General features: G+C 38.2%; 1 protein-coding gene across 3 annotated transcripts in view; it reads right to left on the reverse strand.

The window, feature by feature from the left end:
* Positions 1 to 22,561, reverse strand: part of LOC111146694 (collagen type XIV alpha 1 chain) — a 216,773-nt gene that overhangs the window by 180,226 nt on the left and 13,986 nt on the right. For all 3 annotated transcript variants that reach the window (XM_022502358.1, XM_022502357.1, XM_022502359.1), the window contains exons 2-4: positions 20,329 to 20,454; positions 10,469 to 10,585; positions 2,762 to 2,905 (exon numbers count right to left, since the gene is read on the reverse strand). In XM_022502358.1, coding sequence (XP_022358066.1) covers positions 2,762 to 2,905; positions 10,469 to 10,585; positions 20,329 to 20,416 — 349 coding nt within the window. In that variant the 5' untranslated portion in view covers positions 20,417 to 20,454. The remainder of the gene's footprint in view (positions 1 to 2,761; positions 2,906 to 10,468; positions 10,586 to 20,328; positions 20,455 to 22,561) is intronic.

Consider the following 22,561-nt stretch of genomic DNA (forward strand, 5'->3'; position numbering starts at 1 on the left):
TATCAGTCACTTTCCATTATGCCCCGAGGTTACATGTATGATGCAACACATGTCACACCAAGCTACTGTCTTCCTCCTGCAGGAGGCAAACTAAATTGGAAAACAGAAGCACAGTAGCATTAATCATGACAAGAGCAACCATGCCCTACTACCATGCCCTACTACGTGCTGAAGTGAATCCACAGTGTTACAGGCATATATCATTACCCCGACTTGCAGATGAGAAAACTTGAGGCCGTGCTTGATTTGCTCAGCCAAATACACACACCAGGTCAGAAATGTCTTTCCATCTTCAAAATCCAAAAGCACTGTTTCTCATGCTTCCCCGTGTATCAGAAGATGGACTCATGAGGACTTCAAATCTCTACACTAACTGTAAACCTACACGCACAGCATTTGTCTGGATCATTTTCCTGAACCCAACAATGGAAGTTTCCTGGGGAAGGGAAGCCAGGCTTTAGTTCCATCTCACATGGAACAAAATGAAAAAGAAAACCAAAGTTATTTTAATATTATTGTTGCAAACTTTTATTTGGGAAGAACTAATCCCTGACAATAATAATTTTATATTGTTTTTAATATTTGATTTATATTGATACTTAAATATTAATCATTTATATATGATTACCTCTAAGTTATCCAACTTACCAGTTAGACAGTCTCAATAAGATTATTCCAGCAGAACTAAGCAAACTGAAAACAACTGAACTTCCTTTGAAGTGTTCTGAGTAGACAGCTACTGACAGAACTTTTTCAGGTTACCTGTTTCTCGGGCTGCTCAGTCAATGGACGATCTGGGATAATCCATTGCAACACCTTCCATCTAAAGTAATATGTCTCCATGTCCTTTCACTGCTTCTCATAAACTTGAAGAAGAGCTATTTTGCTTACTCATGTCGGAATGTCAGAGGCCAGAAACGGAAGCGCGGTGCCAATAAAGGCAGACAAAAGCTGATTTATATTGGAAATAACATCAAAAGTTCTTCTGGAACTTCCAGATAATGTGAATCTCAGAAGAATGTCACATTTAAAATATCTGCATGTCGGGGCGCTTGGGTGGCTCAGTGGGTTAAAGCCTCTGCCTTTGGCTTAGGTCATGGTCCCAGGGTCCTAGGATCGAGCCCCACGTTGGGCTCTCTGCTCAGCGGGGAGCCTGCTTCCTCCTCTCTCTCTCTGCCTGCCTCTCTGCCTACTTGTGATCTCTGTCTGTCAAATAAATAAATAAAATCATTAAAAAAAATAAAATAAAATATCTGCATGTCCTACTGACAGGTGGACTCACCCAATGTTTTTGTTCAGAAGTTTCAAGAGGTAGCAGGTTAACAAAGTTGGTTTCTTTTTTAATTAAAAAAATAATCACAAAATACATGCCATAAAACATTACTTAGGAGAGGAAGGGGAAAAAGGAGAGGGGGCAGAAAATCCAGCTAGAACACTGTACACAGTACAGTTCTGGATTCGTAGGTAAATGCCACAGCCTCCCAGATCTGTGGAGTAATCTAAGGACAGGATGTGAAAAGCTATTGTTATTCGAAATGATGTCCAGAATTTGCTTCAAAATTAGGGCAGAGTGGTGGTGGGGGAGATAATAGATGAAATAAGACTGGCCATGAATGGCTACTTGTTGAAGTGACTAGTGGATACGTAGGGGTTTATTCTACTACCCTGCTAATTTTTTAATATGTTTGAAATTATCCTTTAATCAATTGGAATTTTTAAAGAGTCTATATTAACAATGAAGTAACACAGAAAGTTAACCAGGACAGTCCTCTTCTGTTTCACAATACGCAAATCTTTGTGGTCCACATATGAATGGCCACTCCCAGGAAGAGAAAGTTGCTGGGGTCTCTGCTCACGAGAATATAGGGTCCATGAGGGCAATGATTTGTCATGTTCTCAGTACCTAAAATAAGGCCTGACACTTAGTAGCCGTGCAATATATATTTGTTAAGTGGAAAAAAAAAAAGAATAAATGAATGAATGAATATCTATCTCCCAAAAGGCAAAAGAATCACAACCTGTAAGAACAACTTTTAAACTCAGTATAAGGAAAGGCTTTTTAATGACATAGATTGGGCTGGCTCAAAGCTTTTACCCCTGCTTAGAATATCTCTGTATGTCCTGTTTTCATTGTCTGCCCAGTTTACTCTTTGAGAACTGGCTCAGATGTGAAGCTATCCCCCATCCATTCTTATCCCTGCCTGCCCATCACTGGGACAGAGAGAGCTTCTGGCTTCACAGAGCCCTGAATCTCTCTGTCCCTGACACCATGTTCACAGAGCTGTTTGTCATGGGACCTGGCACAAAATAGGTCGATGATAAAAGTCAACTGATTTATTAAGAGAAAGAGTTAAATTTCTTGTTATAAAGGTTGTTTACATAGAGACTAGACTGGCACTTGCTAGGAATACTACAGAGCAGGTGTAGGCATCATTCACTGAGTCATTGGTAAGTATTCACTGAGCACCTATTAGGTACCGGGTAGATGAGATGTCTGGGTAAGGTTCGGAGGACAGTATGAGGGAGAGCATGTGAAAAGTAAAATTTAGAGGATTTAAGTGGGCATGCATTAAAACAGGTTAAGGGAGGGGCAGAGGGGTAGTAGTGATAGAAGGAACTCATGGAAGATTTCACCAAATACCTTTCAAGATCTCTTCATCTAAGCAATCCAATTTTAACCTATCATAGGATTTACTCCAGACTTTAACTCAGAGCTAGAACAGAGTCCCATGATAGCACTTTAAGAACTGTACATACATACTTCTGAATTGACCTTGGACTGGCTTGCTTTCTTTGTCTTTATTGTATGCAATAATTTGAACTGTGTAATTCTGGTCTGGTAGAAGACCTTGAATAATTGCCTTAGTTGCCGTGTTCTGGAGATTCAACTGATTGGTTTTGCCACCTATAACAAAACAGAAAGATAAATCAGGACTAAGAAACAGGTTCACTGGATACATTAAGAAAATTTATTTATCAGCAATCAAGATTTTAAAAGGTGAAAACATTTTAAAAAATACACAATGGTGCATATGCATATACTACTTAATTTTAATATATTGTTCCTTCTCATTCTTAGTTGTACTCTTTGCATCAGATCATTTCAACAGTTGTCTAAATTAGATAAAACACATTCACAAAAATCTTTCATCATAATGCATTACTGTTTATACACTAGGGAAAGCCACAGTATAGGATTAGGAGAAAATAAGCCCTCACCATAGATACAGTCTTCAAGGAAAGAATTCCACATAAAAGTGAAGGGAAAGATAAAGACAGACTGAACAACATTATCTATGCTGAAATTTTTGCTATGGTCTCTCTAAACTGAATCAAATCATCCCTAAAGCATTAGCAATTTAATTATCTTAAATCTGAGCATAACCAGCTCAGGATGTTGACAGAACCAATCATTGCCCGGCTACTTAAACATTAGCGCGGTTCATGAAAAGATTTCAAATCTCCAGTATCTCTCCATCAAATCAGAATGACATCTAAGGCTCTTGTGGAAATACTGTTGATTAAATACTCAACTTTTATGCCAAATTACAAATATGCTTTTCTTTTCTAATTTCTGGCAACAGTTACTAAGTATAAGAGGGAGGAAATTGAAAACTCCCTTGCCACTAGCAATGACAGCAAAAAGGACCGGAAATTTGCTGAATGAATTAAACATAACACAGATTACAATGTATTTTAATCATATTCCCATAAATTAATGATGTTATGTCTGAAATTTGATGCTGCTATCATCTATGCTGCCTGATACAGCATAAGAAGGCAGAACTGAGCCCTTTTCTTGGCAAAACCCATTTCTTTAAATGAATTTATGTGCAAGATGTTAAACCTGGTTTCACAAACATCTATTATTTAAAACTCATCTACAACAAAGCACACCAAATAAATCTTTCTTAATGCATGTTTCACTAAAAAAAAAAAAAAGTTTCTTATTAGACTCCCTCTCTGAGGGGCTTAGATGTATTATTTTACTAACAGCTTTGAGAATTCTGCAATTAAAAAAAATCTTTAAACTCTTTAGAATAGGACGTCTTCAGTTTCTTTGACTATTAAACTATTTGGTTGTATCATAGCTATTAGCATCTTGCAGATTACCATGGAACATGCTTTGGGAAAGACTGGTATAAACTGTATTTGGAACATGTCTTGGAGGGCTAAAATGTCTACCTTTCATGTCTGGATGCATTTATTACTCTTTTTATTTACTCTATTTATTTTATGTTTGACCAAATAGATAACAGAGTGTCAACACTGTCTTATTGGCTTGGATCACTGCAGTAAGGGCACTGAGGCCCTAGAAAAATGGAACCGGTATTCATGAAGGAATAATTTGCCTTCACTCTCAATTTTTATTATGTCTCTGGAAGTGTTTAAGTAAGAGCTGGAGGTTTGCTTTGTGAGTGTGGTATGGCAGAGGGGATTGAAGGATCTGGCTGAGATTTGGTTCAGAGGCTACACAAGTCACTTCTAAGACTCCCTGATTCCTTAATGCCAACTATATGTGTACTGAACAGTTTAGTAATCAGGGAAAGTTAAGACACCAATTACCTGGAAGAAAAAGAATAAACTTTCAAGATCAGACATGGGGAATTCTCAGAGGTACCACAAATTAGAAACTTGTATTTTGACTTTTAAGTCATAATGATGTTCAAGAATCTTTTTTTTTTCTCTTTCAAGATTTTATTTAAATTCAAGTTAGTTAACACATAGGGTAATGTTGGTTACAGGAGTAGAATTTAGTGATTCATTGCTTACATATAACACCCAGTGTTCATCACAACAAGTGCTCTCCTTAATGCCTATCGCCCATTTAGCCCATTCCCCCACACACCTCCCCTCTAGCAACCCTTAATTTGTTCTCTGTAGTTAAGCGTCTCTTATGGTTGGCTTCCCTCTGTTTTTATCTTACTTTTCTCTTCCCTTCCCCTATGTTCATCTATTTTCTTTTTTAAATTCCACATACGAGTGAAATCATATGGTATTTGTCTTCTCTGATTGACTTATTTTGCTTAGCATAAGACACTCTAGTTCCATCCACATTGCTGCAAATGCCAAGATTTCACTCCTTTTGAGAGCTAATTTTCCATATTATATATGTATATATGTGTGTGCATATGTGTAAATATGCCACATATTCTTTATCCACTCATCAGTTGATGGACATTTGGGCTTTCTTTCCATAATTTTGCTACTGTTGATAGTACTACTATAAACATTTGGGTGCATGTGCCCCTTTGAATCAGTATCTTTGTATCCTTTGGATAAATACCTCGTAGTGCAATTGATGGGTCACAGGGTATTTCTGTTTTTAACTTTTTGAGGAACCTCCATATTGTTTTCCAAGTGTCTGCACGAGTCTGCATTCTCACCAACAGTGTAAGAAGGTTTCTCTTTCTCTGCATCTTCGCCAACATATGTTATTTCCTGACTTGTTAATTTCAGCCATTCTGACGGGTGTGAGGTGTTATCTCATTGTGGTTTTGATTTGTATTTCCCTGATGTGGAGCAATGTTGAGCATTTTTTCACATGTTTGTTTGTCATTTGTATATCTTCTTTGGAGAAGTGTCTGTTCATGTCTTCTGCCCATTTTTTGACTTGATTATTTGTTTTTTGGGTGTTGAATTTGAGAAGTTCTTTATAGACCTTGAATAACCAGCCCTTTATCTGTAGTGTCATTTGCAGATATCTTCTCCCATTCCGTGGGTTGCCTCTTTGTTTTGTTGACTGTTTTCTTTGCTGTGCAGAAGCTTTTTACCTTGAAGCAATCCAAAAAGTTCATTTTTGCTTTTGTTTCCCTTGCTTTTGGAGATGTATCTTGAAAGAATTTGCTGTGGCTGATGTCGAAGAGGTTACTGCCTGTGTTCTCCTCTAGGATTTTGATAGATTCCTGCCTTACATTGAAGTCTTTCATCCATTTAGAGTTTATCTTTGTGTATGGTGTAAGACAATGGTCGAGTTTCATTCTTCTGTGTATAGGTGTCCAATTTTCCTAGCACCATTTATTGAAGAGACTGTCTTTTTTTCCATTGGATATTTTTTCCTGCTTTGTTGAAGATTAGTTGACCATAGAGTTGAGGGTCCATATCTGGGCTCTCTATTCTGTTCCACTGGTCTATGTGTCTGTTTTGTGCCAGTACCATGCTGTCTTGGTGATGACATCTTTGTAATATAGCTTGATATCAAGCAATGTGATATCCCCAGCTTTGTTTTTCTTTTTTAACATTTCTTTAGTGATTCAGGGTCTTTTCCATTTCCATATAAATTTATGATTGTTTGTTCCAGCTCTTTGAAAAATGCCACTGGTATTTTGATCAGGATAGCATTGGGAGATTTTTAATTACTGATTTATTTTCTTTGCTGGTTATGGGCCTGTTGAAATCTTCCATTTCTTCCTGTTTCAGTTTTGGTGGTTTATATGTTTCTAGGAATTTATCTATTTCTTCCAGATTGTCCAATTTGTTGACATACAATTGCTCATAATATTCTCCAATTGTTTGTATTTCTGTGGTTTTGGTTGTAATCTTGCCTCTTTCATTCATGATTTTATTTATTTGGGTCCTTTATCTTCTTTTTGATAAGTCTGGCTCAGTGTTTATCAATATTGTTAATTATTCCAAAGATCTAGCTACTTGTGTTGATCTGTTATACTGGGTTTTGTAAATTTCTATATCATTGATTTCTGCTCTAATCTTTATTATTTCTCTTCTTCTGCTGGTTTTAAGATTTATTTGCTGTTCTTTTTCCAGCTCCTTTAGGTATAAAGTTAGGTTGTATATTTGAGACTTTTCTTGAGGAAGGCCTGTCTTGCTATATACTGCCCTCTTACGACTGCCTTTGCTGCATTCCAAAGGTTTTGGACTGTAGTGTTTTCATTTTCATTTGCTACCATGATCTTTTTTTAAAATTTCATCTTTAATTTCCTGGTTAACCCACTCATTCTGTAGTAGGATGTTCCTTAACCTCCATTTGTGATCTTTTCAAATTTTTTCTTATGGTTGACTTCAAGTTTAATAGCACTGTGGTATGAAAATAGGCATGGTATGATCTCCATCTTTTTGTACTCATTGAGGTCTAATTTGTGAACCAATAGCTGATTTGTTCTGGAGTATGTTCCATGTGTACTTAAAAAGAACGAATATCTGTCACTTTAGGATGAAATGCTCTGAATATACCTGCTAAGTCCATCTGCTCCAGAGTTTCATTCAAAGCTGTTATTTACTTATTGATCTTCTGCTTAGATGATCTGTCCATTGCTATGAGTGGGGTATTAAAATGGCCTACTATTATTGAATTATTATCAATGGGTTTCTTTAAGTTTGTTTTAATTAATTTATATATTTGGCTGCTCCCAAGTTGGGGGCATAAATATTTGCAATTGTTAGATCTTCTTGTTGGATAAACCTCTTCATTATAATACAGCAACCTTCTTCATCTCTTATTACAGTCTTCAATTTAAAATCCAGTTTGCCTAATACAAGGATGCCTACTCCAGCTTTCTTTTGATGTCCATTAGCATGATAAATTGTTCTCCACCTCCTCACTTTCAATCTGGAGGCGTCTTTGGGTCTATATCAATGGGTTTTTTTTTTTTTTTTTAAATCCATTTTCACCCTATGTTTCTTAATTGGGACAATTTGTCCACTTACATTTAGAGTAAATATTTATAGATATGAATTTAGTGCCATTGTATTACCTGTGAAGTTGTCATTCCTGTAGGTTGTCTCTTTTCATTCTAGTCTTTGTGGCCTTTGGTTTATCTTTCTCAGTCCAAGAGTCCCCTTTAATATCTCTTGCAGAGCTAGTTTGGTGTTCATGATCTCCTTTAGTTTTTGCTTGTTTCAGAAGCTCTTTATTTCTCCTTCTATTTTGAATGATAGCCTTGCTGGATATAGTATTCTTGGCTTCATTTTTCCCCCCATTCAGCACATTGAATATATCATGTCACTCTCTTCTGGCCTGCTAAGTTTCTGTGGACAGGTCTGCTGCTAATATTATATCTACCCTTGTGGGTTAAGGACATTTTGTCTCTCACTGTTTTCAGAATTCCTGTTTTCTATGATATTTCTTGGTGTTGACCTTTTTGGTTTGGTATAAGCAACTCCAGTCTCCACTGTCTCTCCTCCCCTCTCCCTCTCTCTGTCTTCTCTCTGTGAAGAGGGCTTCCTTTCCTCCCTGGCACCACAGCTTTTCTCTCCACCAATTCATATCTCCAAACCTCACATCTGCCATGTTCTCTCCCTCTAATTGTTCAGATTGTTTTCTTAATCTTCAGGTCAATTTCCTAGTTACTCAAAATGATTTGCTTTTCGATCTAACTATGTTCAAGGGATGAGGTAAGTTCAGGGTCTCCCTACTACTCTGCCATCTTAAAAATTTTTTTTTAAAGATTTTATTTATTTGACAGAGAGAGATCACAAGTAGGCAGAGAGGCAGGCAGAGAGAGAGAGAGAGAGGAAGAAGCAGGCTCCCCACCGAGCAGAGAGCCCGATACGGGGCTTGATCCCAGGACCCTGGGATCATGACCTGAGCTGAAGGCAGAGGCTTTAACCCACTGAGCCACCCAGGTGCCTCCTACTCTGCCATCTTAAGTCTCTCCTCAGGAATCTCTTGAACTTGAATTTCCCATGGTGGCTTCTTTCAGAACACAAACTGCATTTTCAGAAGTCAAAGTTATTTCAAAATTGGGCCATACTTCAAAATGAAAATTCTGAACCAGGCTCGAGAATGAAATATTGCTTTCTGCAAGTGTGTCACTTCTGTGAGCCAACATGAGTAAAGTTGACATCTGTTTCACTGAACCATGAATCATTCTAAAGAGTCTGGGTAATATTTGTTAATAACCTTCTAGAAGGTTCCTTTTTCATGGCCAAGCAAGAAGCCAGGTGTTTCAGCTGCTTGTTTTGGTTGAGATTTTAAATCCACCACTGGGTAAAATGTCCACAATTATCAACAACAGAGCATTTGTCAGCCTTATTAAAAGAGTTGGGAAAAGGACTCCAACAGCAAGAAGCCCAGGTCCATATAACCATCTTTATCAATATCAAACAAATATCAAACAAAAAACCCTATCTTTACCCACCAATAAAGAGGAAAAAATATTATACGTACATAAATACATATGTATTATACAAATATACTATTATTAAATATTTCTTACAGAATATGGGAAACTGGATCCTAGGAAAGGAAATGAGACCTGAGGGACATACTCAAATCATCTATATATCAATCATGGGCAATATGATTGCACTCTATCTGGCAGTCACTGTTGTAAGTGCTTTACTTTTATAAATTCATTAAGTCCTCACAAGTGCTTCCCAAATTTAACATGCATAGGAGTCATCTGGGGATCTTTGTCAAGGTCAGATGTTGATTCAGCAGGTGGGAGGTAGGGACCAATATTCTGCATTGGCTCTCAGCTGATGCCTGTGCTGATTCTCAGATTACATTTTGAGTTCTACGCCTTACAACTCCATGAGGTGGAACTAGTGCTGTTTGTGGGTTTTATGTAAGATGACACCAGAGAATGGAGAGGTTATACAACTTGCCCAAATGACATTTCTTATATACCACAGACCCAGGTGTGGAGCTCAAGCTATTCATGTTGTTGACCTCCTCTTTGTCTCCATGACTGTGTGTAACAGCAGCAGTTCCTCTCCATACTCTTTATTGTTTTACTAATCATATTTGTATAATAAAAACATAAAATAGAAGAAAGAAAAAAATTCAACCAAAATTTAACTTTAAAAATTTGGCATAACTACTTTATCTTCATGATCAATAAATCTAAGTTTTATTTTTCCTCCTTTCCTGCTTTAATTTACCACTTATTTTCACAGTGTCTACTCAGCTTTTATCATTTTAATGTATAATTGCTGAATAATACACTATCAAGTTAATTAATCGTAATTTACTCAGCTGGTCACAAGTGTTAGTCTTCCAGATGTATTGTATTTTTTTTTTTAAGTGAAAACAGGCCAGAAGTATTCATTCTATGTTGAAACGGAGGAAGCAAGGATTTTAATAATCTGGAAATTTCCCCTCAGGAGAATTACAATGAGCCCAATAGCAACTCTTTAGACTTTGGGAATATTATTTCTTTGATTAGAAGGTAAGGTTTCAAGTGCATATATTAAATTGAAAAAAAATTTCAAATGATTTTCAAGAAACACTCAATACTTCACATTTTTTGTTAACTGTGTAAAAAATTGTTAATACTCTAGAAATCACAATCAAATTTTTTTTTGTTTTTTTGTTTTAAAGATTTTATTTATTTATTTGACAGAGTGAGAGAGATCACAAGTAGGTGGAGAGGCTGGCAGAGACAGAGGGGGAAGCAGGCTCCCCACTGAGCAGAGAGCCCCATCCCAGGACCCTGTGATCATGACCCGAGCCTAAGGCAGAGCCACCCAGTGAGCCACCTAGGTGCCCACAATTAACAGTTTTTACCTGAAGCTGGAGTCACGAGAAGTTTGTAGCCACCAAATTTCCCCCTTGGAGCCTTCCATGAAATCTGTATACTGTCATGAGATAATACATTATATCTTAACCGTGTCGGTGGAGCCACTGCAAAAGGAGAAACAAAAATCATTTAAATGTTGAAACATTTAAGCTGCCATTAGTTAAACCAAAGAGTCAACATAATGAAATCAAAACACATGACTTCATCAGCCTCAAAATATGCTCTTTCTATAACTCTATTAATGAATCGATGAGTTCTCACAGTGATACAAACCCAAGAGCATCTGTTTCTTACTCAAGAGATAAGCATTTATCAAACAGTCCTGACCTTATGACAAAGACCTATGACTTAAGGGTTAAAATGTAATACTCTAGTCTAGTTTAAACTGAAGCCAATCTTGTAAAATGCATTCATTATATTACAAGGATGATTATTTTTCCCCCCAACTTGGAACACATAAGCTTTTATAATCTACTCTACTGGGACCTGTTTTATGCCTTTAGATTTTTCACTTTAGTAATCCAGTATTTTTAACGATAAGGTCATTTAAGAAGGCAACCATGGACATATTATAGTATTAAGATCTATATTTAAAAACATTTGAAAAAGAGATTATAAAGGACCAAAAGAAAAAGGATCAAATCACAGATAATTGGGTTTTATAAAGTTGGATCCATTCTCAAAGTGTAGCTGATTTGTATCTTTCAGAAAGATACACAGCATAGGCTCCTGAGTCATGCCAGGACACTTAAGCCTTCCTGATAGTTCACAAAATGGATAGGTCTATACTACTTCTTGTGTATGTCATTCAAACTTCAAACCTACATCAGTGCTCCAGAATTTCACACAAAATAGTTTAAGAAGATGTTATTACATAATATTAAAATAGTTTGTCAAAAAAGAAAAGCTTACATGTAACAGAAAAGCTTAGCTCTTACTGTCCACGCTTACACCCTGCCTTTCTTTCTCACTTTAGGAAACAGAAAGAGGGGGAGGAAACAGACATTCTCCTTAACAGATATGTAGCACAATATGGGGTTTGGGCATTAATTTGATTCCAGTTCTGTCCCTTATTAGATAAAGAAACTTGAGTGATTCCTCCTTCTAAAACTTTATTTTTAGGAAAAGTAATCTGTAAATATTTGCTCCTCCAGCTTTGACTTCATCTAAGGGGTGATCTCAAAAGCTCATTTGATTCTCACAAAAAAATACAGTGCCATCCCAATTTTACATATAAAGAAGCCAAAGAGAAGCTGGAGACTTGCCCAAGTTCACGTACTGGTGAATGACAATCCCTGACCCCAAGTGAGATGCTCTGTTTCTTTGGCAGAAAAGCCACATTAAGAAGGCACCCTTCGTGGAGATAGAGGAATGAGTAACTGACTCCTCACAAGTCAGCTCAACTTTTACTACCTCTTAGCAGAGAATGTTAGCAATTCAAAACAAAAAAAAAACATTAGCTTCCCATTCTCAATGTGACCTGAATGGAAGAAAGAGTTGACATTTCTCTTGTTTATGGAAAAATATGGATTTGTCATAAGAATAACTATTTTGAAATTCAAGAAGAGGAACCTAACATTTGGATGAACAGGAAAACTATTACAATTTTGCTTAGTCTGGAAACTGGTGAGAATAACCTGTTATTGATAATGATTTTATTCATTTATTTGACAGAGAGAGAGAGAGCACAAGCAGGGGGAGCAGTAGGCAGAGAGGGAGGGAGAAGCAGGCTTCCCAATAAGTAGGGAGCCCGATGTGGGGCTCAATCCTAGGACCTTGGGATCAAGACCTGAGGCAAAGGCAGATGCTTAACCAAATAAGCCACCCAGGCACCCCTATAAGTAGGCTTTCATAACTTATGGAAAAAATTTAAAACAAGAATTAAGCAATTTTAAACAATATATCCAGTTTCTCAGCCAAATCTCACCAGTGGGCTGGTAGACGTCATTGGCCAAGCTTATTACAAAGTTCTGCATGAATGCCCCAGTGAAAGATGGCGGATGTGCCTGGGAACCATCAAGTGGAGAAGTACAACAAGCAGGATGGAGGCCTCAGTCTAGACCGCTGCAAGAGGACCGACCAATTCGGTCAGTTCCCCAGGTGTGCCGACTTCTCAAGGAGGGCAAATAAGTCCACAACATTGAGAATTCCCAAGTTCAAGATTAGAAACCTTTACAACATTTTCTACCCAGGCTACTATTCTTTAAAGATTTTATTTATTTATTTATTTGAGAGAGCGAGAGGGAGAGAGAGAGAGAGAAGGAGCAGGGGTGATGGTCAGAGGGAGAGAGAGAAGCAGACTTCCTGCTGAGCAGGGAGCCCAACGCAAGACTCGATCCCAGGACCCCTAGATCATGACCTGGACTGAAGGCAGACACTTAATCGAATGAGCCACTCAGGCACACCACCAGGCTACCGTTCTTTAGATGTGATCTGAGTTTATAGCCCTGCCACATTTTTTAAGTCAATAACCATAGCCTTCTGAACCCCCAGGAGAAAGTGATGGGGATAACAATGAACACGCTCTGATCCCATGGATCATGTCCAGACAATACAGACGGGGCTCCAGACCCAGAGAGGCACTGGCTTCCATGGAACTACTCATGGAAACACAGTGTGAAGCAAATGCAACCACTAAATCCATCAGTGTCCAACTTTTAAAATCATTTACAAATAATGCATGTGACTACAGTCCCATTACGGCTGCTAGCAAAAAGGAACACCACCCTTCTCTTTCATCAACAGACCACATCTACTGCCTATATTATGTAAGCAAAAATAACCTCACAATCGGTAAAAGAAAATCCTGGTTAGACACAAAATTCACATTTCCTTTAGGTTTTTGCCTTTAGAGGGAAAAGAGTGAATATTAAAAAATGCTAGTTAAGGGGTGCCTGGGTGGCTCAGTGGGTTGAGCCTCTGCCTTCGGCTCTGGTCATGATCTCAGGGTCCTGGGATCAAGCCCCACATTCGGCTCTCTACTCAGCGGGAAGCCTGCTTCCCCCTCTCTCTCTGTCTACCTCTACCTACTTGTGATCTCTGTCTGTCAAATAAATAAATAAAATCTTTAAAAAAAAATGCTAGTTAAGAAAGAAGGAGGCATGAGGTCATAGTTTCGAACTTCAAAGTTAACTCCTTTTTCTCCGTATGGAAGAAAGACACTGGGACTTGCATCAGAGCAAGGGTAGCCAAGATTGATAGAAACACTGTAAATGCAGTTCAGAAATCACTGCTCTTATTGCATGAAATAAAAAGTTGGGTATATTTGATGTTAGATGATTTTTCTTTTTGCGAGCATAAAGAGATGATTCTATACATATGTATAACTCCCAGTAATAATTACAAATGCTGATGTGAATTTGACTCAGAATTTACTTCATGTTAGTTAAAATACTAAGCTTTCTAAGAAGACAAAAAACAAAACAAAACAAAACAAAAAACCAAGTGTAAAATTTGATTTCTAGCCCACACTAAGAACCCAGGGCAACTCATTCCTTGCTTGCATGGTGAAGCCAGGCTTCCTGTGGGATTGGGCCAAACACAATATTTGTGAATATATGTATTTCATCCCAAAGGGGAATTGAGGAGGAAGAATGGGGACGGTCCATTCTTTATTTTCTTCTCTCCTGCAGGGTTAGGCTTATTACTGAAAGTATAGGGCTGTGTTTGTTTTGTTGTGTTATGGGTTTTGTTTATTTTTTGCTTTTTTGTTTTTTGTTTTTGAGAGGGAAGTTTTTAAAACTCCCAAATTTCACTACAATTATTCTCATAGAAAACAAATCTTGTAGGCAGAAAATGAGTGTTTACGTGATTTATTAAAGCCTCATTGTTATCCATAGGCATTTGGGAAATTCTATTTCTTAATGTGACTATTCAAGGGTTAATTTTCCATCCTTTCCTCCCTCCTTTCCTTCTTCCTTCCCTCTCCCCTTCTCTTTTTTTTTCTCCTTTCTTCCTTTCCTTTTTCCTTTCTTTCACTCCATTTCAACAATAGAAATCTTGCTGTTTCTTTTTTTAATAGAGAGAGCATGTGCATGTGTGTTGTGGGGGAGGGCCAAGAAGGGCAGAGGGAGAGGAAGAGAGACTCTTAAGCAGGCTCCACGGCCAATGCAGAGCTCAACTTGGGGCTTGATCTCACCACCCCGAGATCATGACCTGAACTGAAATCAAGAGTTGGATGCTACATCGACTGAGACAGCAGTCATCCCCAAAGATTTATTTCAATTAAAATATTTCCAGTAATTTCCTGAAACACTACTTTTTCTATAGGAACACTGAAATGAAGATCCGTTCTTCACGACCCATGATCACCACTTGTCTGTCTGCCTTCTCTGTACGGCGCGGGTTTCTTCCCCAGAACGATACACCCTCTGTGCTGCAGGGGGCCTCGGCTGTGCTGTCAATCAGCCATACTCCCTGGGCTAAGAACCTGAAACTTGTGTCCAGCAATGAAAGGAAGGAAAATAGCCGGTCAATTTCATTGCAATAACATGCCCTAAAAAAATGGTCAGTTTCCTAGAATTTTATCCAGTATCCAGGGTGTTCTTAGAGTCCCATCCTTTTCAAAGCTTAATTTAACTTTTACTTTAATGATGTGAGCTACTTTGTTACCTACCAGCAAATACTTTTTTTTTTCTCTTTTTTTGCTTCAATGGGCCAGAAAATATTTCTTTTTTTTGCATCCAAAAACCTCTGACTGATCAAGATGGAGTAGCATGGGCAGTGAAAATGTGTTCTCTTTCAAAACATAGTTTTGGGTGCAGTATCAATAGAACAACCTCTTATATTTATTAAGTAAATGACCTTTAAACAGCAGAGAAGTATTTGGTTTATTTTTCCAAGGGATCTAAAAACAGCCAAACAAACAACAAAAACCTTAGCTTTTTATCTCGGTTATTTTTCAATTAAATGCACTGCCTGGGGCGCCTGCGTGGCTCAGTGGGTAAGGCTTGACTCCTGATTTTGGCTCGGGTCATGATCTCAGGGTCCTGGGACTGAGCCCTGGATTGGGCTTTGCTCAGCGGGGAGTCTGCTTGAAGATTTCTCTCCCTCTGCCCCTCCCCTCTCTCGTTCTCTCTCAAATAAATAAATGAATCTTAAAAAAAATAATAATAAAAGCATTGCCCAATGTTCTATAAATAGAAGAACTTAGAATATGAAAAAAGTCACTGTGGGATATACTGGGGTGGGGAGGTTCTTTTTGTCTTACTTGGAACCCACTATGTTTCATTTGATGACCCATTATAAAGATGCTGTAAAGAGCAGTAAGGAAAATATTCTCCACTGTCCAAACATGTTTGATGACTACTAACAACAAAACATATGTGTAAATTTCTTAACACAGAGATCTTTATAAAGTTAAATTTAACCTTGATGCAAAGTCTCTAATTTTATATGCTTTGAGGTGTTTAAATGACAGTTACCTTACCTTCAGTGGTTTCTGTTTATAATCATCCAAAAAAAATTTTGCTGGAACCCAGGGAAGACTTACTATGAAATACTAAGAAAGTCTTAGACCCACCATTCTGTCATATAATATACTTTTTTTCCCCCTTACAGCCAACACAAAAATATGCTTTCTGTGTTCCAGTTCATTTAGCAACTTGTCTTAAAAAGAAGATGCTGGAATAACCTAGGTATAAACAACTACTTTTGAGCCAATGTGGGTTCACATTCTCTGGAGAGGGAAAGTTCTCCAGAAAGAATTACTTAGAGACTAAGTGGTAAAATACATTCTGTTGATAAAGCTATTTAGGAGGGGAAGTTAATTTCCTACATGCCTTTTAATACAGACTGTATTAGCCACTTACAATAACAGAAATGTATTATCTTGCAGTTCTGGGGGTCAAAAGCCTGAAATGGGTCTCGCTGGGCTAAAACCAAAGTGTAGGTAGGGTTGCCTTCGCTTTTGGAGGGTCTCAGAGACGATCCATTTTCCTGCCTTTTCCAGGTTCTAGAGGATTCCAGCATTCCTTGACTTGAGTCCCCTTTCCATCTTCAAAGCCATCAATAGCCTTGGCTAAGTCTTTCTCTTATGACTTTCACTCTGACATTCATTCCTCTGCCTCCCTCTTCCGTATTTAAGACCCCCATGATTGGGTCCAAATTGGACCCACCTACGTAATCCAGGATACTCTCCCTATCTTAAAGTCAGCTGATTAACAGCTTCCATCCCATCAGCAATCTTAATTTCCCCTTTGCCATATAATTTGGCATATTTACGGGTTCCGGAAATTAGGATGTGTGTATTGTTGCGAGCACATTATTCTGCCTACCACACTGACCTTTTCTTTTCATTTTGTGAATAAATGTGACTCCAAAATGTCTCTAAGAACATAAAGTTTGAGAGTAATTAGTGTCAACTAGCAAGTCAACGCACCTGCCATTAGCAAAATACTGTATTGAATGTCAAACACATTCACATGTGACTTTGCAAATTAGTGTCGAAATTGGCCAACCCATAGGAACGCACTCCTATGTCTGCTTTAAAAGTAGAAAATCAAGGGCACCTGACTGGCTCAGTCAGAAGTGACTCTTGATCTTGGGATCATGAGTTTGAGCCCCACGTTGGGTGTAGAGATTACTTAAAAATAAATAAACTTGAAAAAAATTAATAGTAGAAAATCAATCACAGGCTCCTGGCTGGCTAAGTCTGTAGAGTGTGCAACTTTTGACCTCGGGGTTATAAAGCTGAGCTCCACGTTGGGTATAGAGACTACTTAAAATTTTTAAAAATCTTAAAAAAAAAAAAGCAGAAAATCAATCAAACGAAGCAATTCACATGCTTTATTCTCTGCTGACACCATGAATGTTGTCCTGGGAGATAGAAATAAGATTCAGTTTCTCAAATGTCTTACATACTTTCCTAAAAGCCAAAGAAGTCAATGACATCTGAAGCCTTTTCTTACTAGGATTTCCTCCCGCATGTGCCTGCCATCTTCCTTCTTCAAAGTTTCTCCAGCCTTCACTTCTAGGCCACTACATTCCCCTGACCCTCTTTACAATTGCTTTTTTGACAATTTCAATCATCTTTTTTCTTCCTTTAACTTCTTAACTGTTGGTGTCTGCCATATTTCATCCTCATTTCTCTCTATGGGGCCATGCCTTTTTGGCTCACCTCTGAGACCTCAAAGGTCCCTATCAGCTAACCTCCAAGCACAAAACAACTTAGATACATTTCCTACTCTCATCTCTTTCATATAAGCTCCACACCATCCACTGCCCACCAGACATCTTGTCCTAAATGTTCCACAAGCACCTGAGGCTCCATATGTGTCTAAGACTGACCTCATCTGCTTCTTAAATTTGCTTCATTTCTTATTCTTTTATTTCTTTAAACATTTATTTATTTGAGGGGGGGAGTGCATGCACAGCAGGGGGTGGGGCAGAGGAAGAGAATCTCAAGCAGACTCCCCACTAACCATGGAGCCCGACTCAGGGCTTGATCTCACGACTCAGATCATGACCTGAGCCGAAATCAAGAGTCAGAAGCTTATTCTTTTATTAATCTCCTCAACATATGTATACTACGACTGAGGCATTGTTCTGTATCAGAGATACAGACACTAAGGAGAGAACTACTGTTTTAACAAGTGTAGGTAAACAAACAACTATGACATAAAGATACAAAAGCAACAATAACATAGCAGTCGAAATTAAAGGCTCCATCTCCTCACTTCTCCAACAAAAAGACTTAGAGTCATCTCTGGCATTTCCCTTTCACAACTCCCTCCACGTCTGATCAGAAAACAAATTCAATCGCTTCTACCTCTGAAATGTTTCTTGGACTCATTCTCTTCTTTCTTTCTATCTGGTTCAGGCCCCCAACAGTTACTTCTCAGAGAAGTCAATATTATCTTCCAATGGTCTCTCTTACTTTACTTATTCCCCAAGCGCCTACAGGTTGCAAATACGAGTATCGTTGACATTGCTGTCAGAGTTTCTTTTAAAAATGGAGCTGTTTAAAATTCCCCATAGTCTGGCTCCAGTAGACCTTTCCATCTTTGTCTTTTGCTACACCCACCATTCCTCACCCCACAAAAGCTTGCATGGTGATTTATCTGTGTATACCCTGTCTCCTCAGTAGCAGTAAGCTGCTGGAGGACAAAGAGTGAAGTCTTACCTTGTATCCTGAACCTAACACACAGACTGTGCCCCATAAATATTCATTTAAAATGGAATTTGGCCAACAGTGTGTATCTGGTCAATGGCACCCCCGAAAGTATCCCAGAAGGGCTCTCTGTATGATCAGCTACTCCACAAAAGACCATTTCTGAACTAAGTTAGACTAAGATGGCCGCTCTGAAGGGCTTTGTGATTTGCCTGCCCTGTGTTCCAAAGGTCTTATGTCTGGAATCCCACAGTTTAGATGGTAAGTTATCTGGGATTTCTAGTTATCACTTCCAAAAGCATTCTTGTTTTAATGTGAATAGAGCAAACAGAATTGATCTGTCCAACTGTTTCCTATGTGTTGCTTGAAGAGTTGGAAATATGGCTTTAACACTATTTGAACACGCAAAGGGTCAAATTCCATGCCTTTCCAAACAAGCATGTCTCACTTTGAGGAAGCAGGGTGTGGTGGGTCTTAACATTTGACTTCTCTATAACTGTAAATTCCAAGCCTTAGACATGAACACTCCTAAAATAACTTTCTTTATCACATGTAGATTTCCTTGCTAACTTGATGAATGACAATTTCAGCACCAACATTTCTGTTTCTGCAAGATTATCTTGTTTACCTAGTAATGGAGTTTTCCTTACTTATACATGTTGTGCACGGACTTCGGAAGTCAGCATGCTTTTTTTGCAAAAGTCTAGATAATAAATATTTCAGGCTTTGTGGCCTACACAGTCTCTACCACAACCACTCGACTACCCGCAAGGTGAAAGCAGCCACAGACATATTGTAAACACAAGTCTGTGTTCCAATAAAACTTTAATGACAAAAACAAGCAGAGGGGCAGATTTGGCCCACGAGTTGGTAGTGCAGAAACTCCTAACACACTTTATAAAAACGAGTGAAAATTGAGAATAAAAGTGCAGACCCCGGGGCGCCTGGGTGGCTCAGTGGGTTAAAGCCTCTGCCTTCAGCTCAGGTCATGATCCCAGGGTCCTGCGATCAGCCCCGCATAGGGCTCTCTGCTCAGCAGGGAGACTGCTTCCTCCTCTCTCTCTGCCTGCCTCTGCCTACTTGTGATCTCTGTCTGTCAAATAAATAAATAAAATCTTTAAAAAAAAAAAAGTGCAGACCCCAGTAATACAGAAAGTAGATTTCAAAAACTAAGTTCAACGAAAACAAAACCAGAAATCATTGGAAATGCTTAAAATGGCACATTAGCCGCCTATGTCAGGCCTTTAGTAAGCTTTACACCATGTGCTAGTTTTTAAAGAAAGAAACAAAATGATAAAGACCAGGTAGGAAGTGGCAGACATATTTTGTAGACCCTCTATTTAAGAGACAAGGCATGACTGGCACCTACATAACACCCATTGTAGCTCTTCACTAATGGAACTGATTTTGCAGCACGCAAATTTGTCTTTTCCTAATGAAATCTGCACAGCCCCTTCAGAAGCATGTGAAGAATGAGCTGTTTAACAAACCACCACAAAATTACTATGCTCAGTCATTGGTGAGGTCTTAACCCTCATGAAAGTTGTGGCACATTTCTACAAAGTAAACAGCTGGGGAAACTGAGTAACATATGACTTTGCCTAGAAACACAGTAGAACACTATTAGGGTAGGTGTTAGGTGAAACACTATTAGGGTAAATAAAGTAAAAAATAATAATCAGAACCAATATACCTAGAGTTCCAGGCCCTAATGATTATCTTAAAGTTTTGAGTTACCTTGACCCTGGACAGTGGTGGAAAAATAAGCAACCGCCAGCAGAGCTGGTAACAGCCAGTGATGCATGTTGCACTGAGAAATCTTCATTTTATCCTCTGCTTTTCACATGGGACGCAGCAGCCGTCCTGGAAATAGAGAGCACAGGAAGATCTTGAGATGCCTGAAAATGAAGCAAAGAGAGTCATCCAGGACAGGCAAAGAAGCCAACTTGGATTAGGAATGTCAGGAAGTCATTCATTCCCTAGGGCACCATATATGTCACTCTGAGATAGAAACTGATAAAAGAAAAATTTTTGAGAAGATGCTGCAAATGGAGAGAATGATCTGAAATATTTAGGGAAGAAGTCGACAGTCCTCTGTGAGTCTTTGTAAGGCGTACACTGCATGGTGAATTGTCCAAATGGATCAATTCCAAGAGTTTACCAGAAATGACCATTGTCATCAGACAGTCACAATTTCCTTGACAGTAATGTGCTCCTCCAGGATTTTTCACATAAACTTCAAAGTCCTACTGTTGCCTTCTATTGACTACAAAGTAAAGGTGATAGATGGGACCTTCCCTCTGGTAATCAAAAAGAATTTGAAAAACCACTCTGTGCCAGTATGAAATCACTATTCTGCTTTTATTCTGGTGGGCTGAAAAAGCCATCATCCTCTCATCTTTTCTTATAACTTTTTTCCTTTCATGTGTGAATCTAAAAACAAGTCCAAGGTTTTCTTTTTCACAAGGAGATCAATGAGAGAAAAACTGTAAGCAAAAGAGAAAGAGAAGAAAAAGCGGGGAAAGGGAGAAAAGGGAGAAAAGGGAGGGAGGAAAAGAAGCATGGAGAGAGAAGCAAGGGTGACTGGTTGGTATTAATTGACAAGGCCAAGGTCTCCAAATTGTTGACCACAACTCTATTATAAGCCATTGCCGAGGAGAAATTCTGAATCCTTTCACAGAGAGTAAAAAGACATCTCAAAAGTCTTCTTCTACCAGGACATTTTTTCAATTGTATATTCATTCATTCATTCTCCAATATTGTTTCACAAAGGATCTGAGGTAAATTTCAGATAAATAGCGTAATGGTTTTAGTATGACCCCTGTGATATCTGGGACATATTTAAGTATAAAATTTATTAACAGAGTTGTGTCATCTCTCAACTTAAAATGTATCTTTTTTGGTTATAGCCCCATTATCTATATTAAAATACTATGTTTCTGACTTCTACTCTCCCTCCAGAATGGAGAATCTATATATTTGTCCAGTCTGCAGTTTTGTTTTTTTTTAAGATTTTATTTATTTATTTGTCAGAGAGAGAGGAGCGAGAGTGAGCACAGGCAGACAGAGTGGCAGGCAGAGGCAGAGGGAGAAGGTGGGCTCCCTGCCAAGCAAAGAGCCCCATGTGGGACTTGATCCCAGGACACTGGGATCATGACCTGAGCCGAAGGCAGCTGCTTAACCAACTAAGCCACCCAGGTGTCCCAGTCTGCAGTTTTTTTGAGAACAAGTTTTTTTTACTGGTTAATATTATGGGTTTAGTTATTTATTTTTGCACTTATCATCAGGAATCACTTCTTTTTGTAATCCCTGCTAATTTCTGCTTTTATTGTTTTATTTGCTTTTCATTGTTCTTTATAATCTTTTTTGTTGTTGTTGTTAAATCTTTAACTAATGTAATACTATTCTTTATTTGAGGCCATTAATTTTCCTCTGAGTATGCTTTGGCCACATCATATAAGTTTTAATTTCCTTTTTAACTGAAGAGTTATCTCAGTGAATGCAGCAAAGTGTGTCTGTGAACTCTCAAACCAATATGACTGATGCACTTAAACCTCTGAAATCCTGGTGTTATTCCAGAATAATACAGTGTCTCCAGAGAAATAAATAATTGTCTTTCCTTCAAGCAATCATTCAAAAAAATTTTTTTGGCAAGTCCTCTTTTTCATAACACCTAATGACAGTCTTGCGTGCAACTCTTTTGCCTTGCCAGTGAAAGGGAGATCTGTAAGCTCTGATAATCATATAAATAATTGAGTTAAGGTTCTATCATAAAAATTAAAGAAGGTACTCAATTGTATCTAGAGACTCAAAAAATATCTTCCCCTATCAGCCTACCATAGTTCCCAAATGCTAGTTACAAAAGAATATTTCCTTGGATTAAGACATTCACATACTGGCCGCTCCTTAAAATTCCTAATGGAAGAGGCAATACATTGAGTGTCTCTCCTAAGAGAATAAACAACACATT

This window comes from Enhydra lutris, unplaced genomic scaffold (assembly GCF_002288905.1).
Source record: "Enhydra lutris kenyoni isolate GAN:26980312 unplaced genomic scaffold, ASM228890v2 scaffoldscaffold14, whole genome shotgun sequence".
In the NCBI taxonomy this organism is placed as follows: domain Eukaryota; kingdom Metazoa; phylum Chordata; class Mammalia; order Carnivora; family Mustelidae; genus Enhydra; species Enhydra lutris.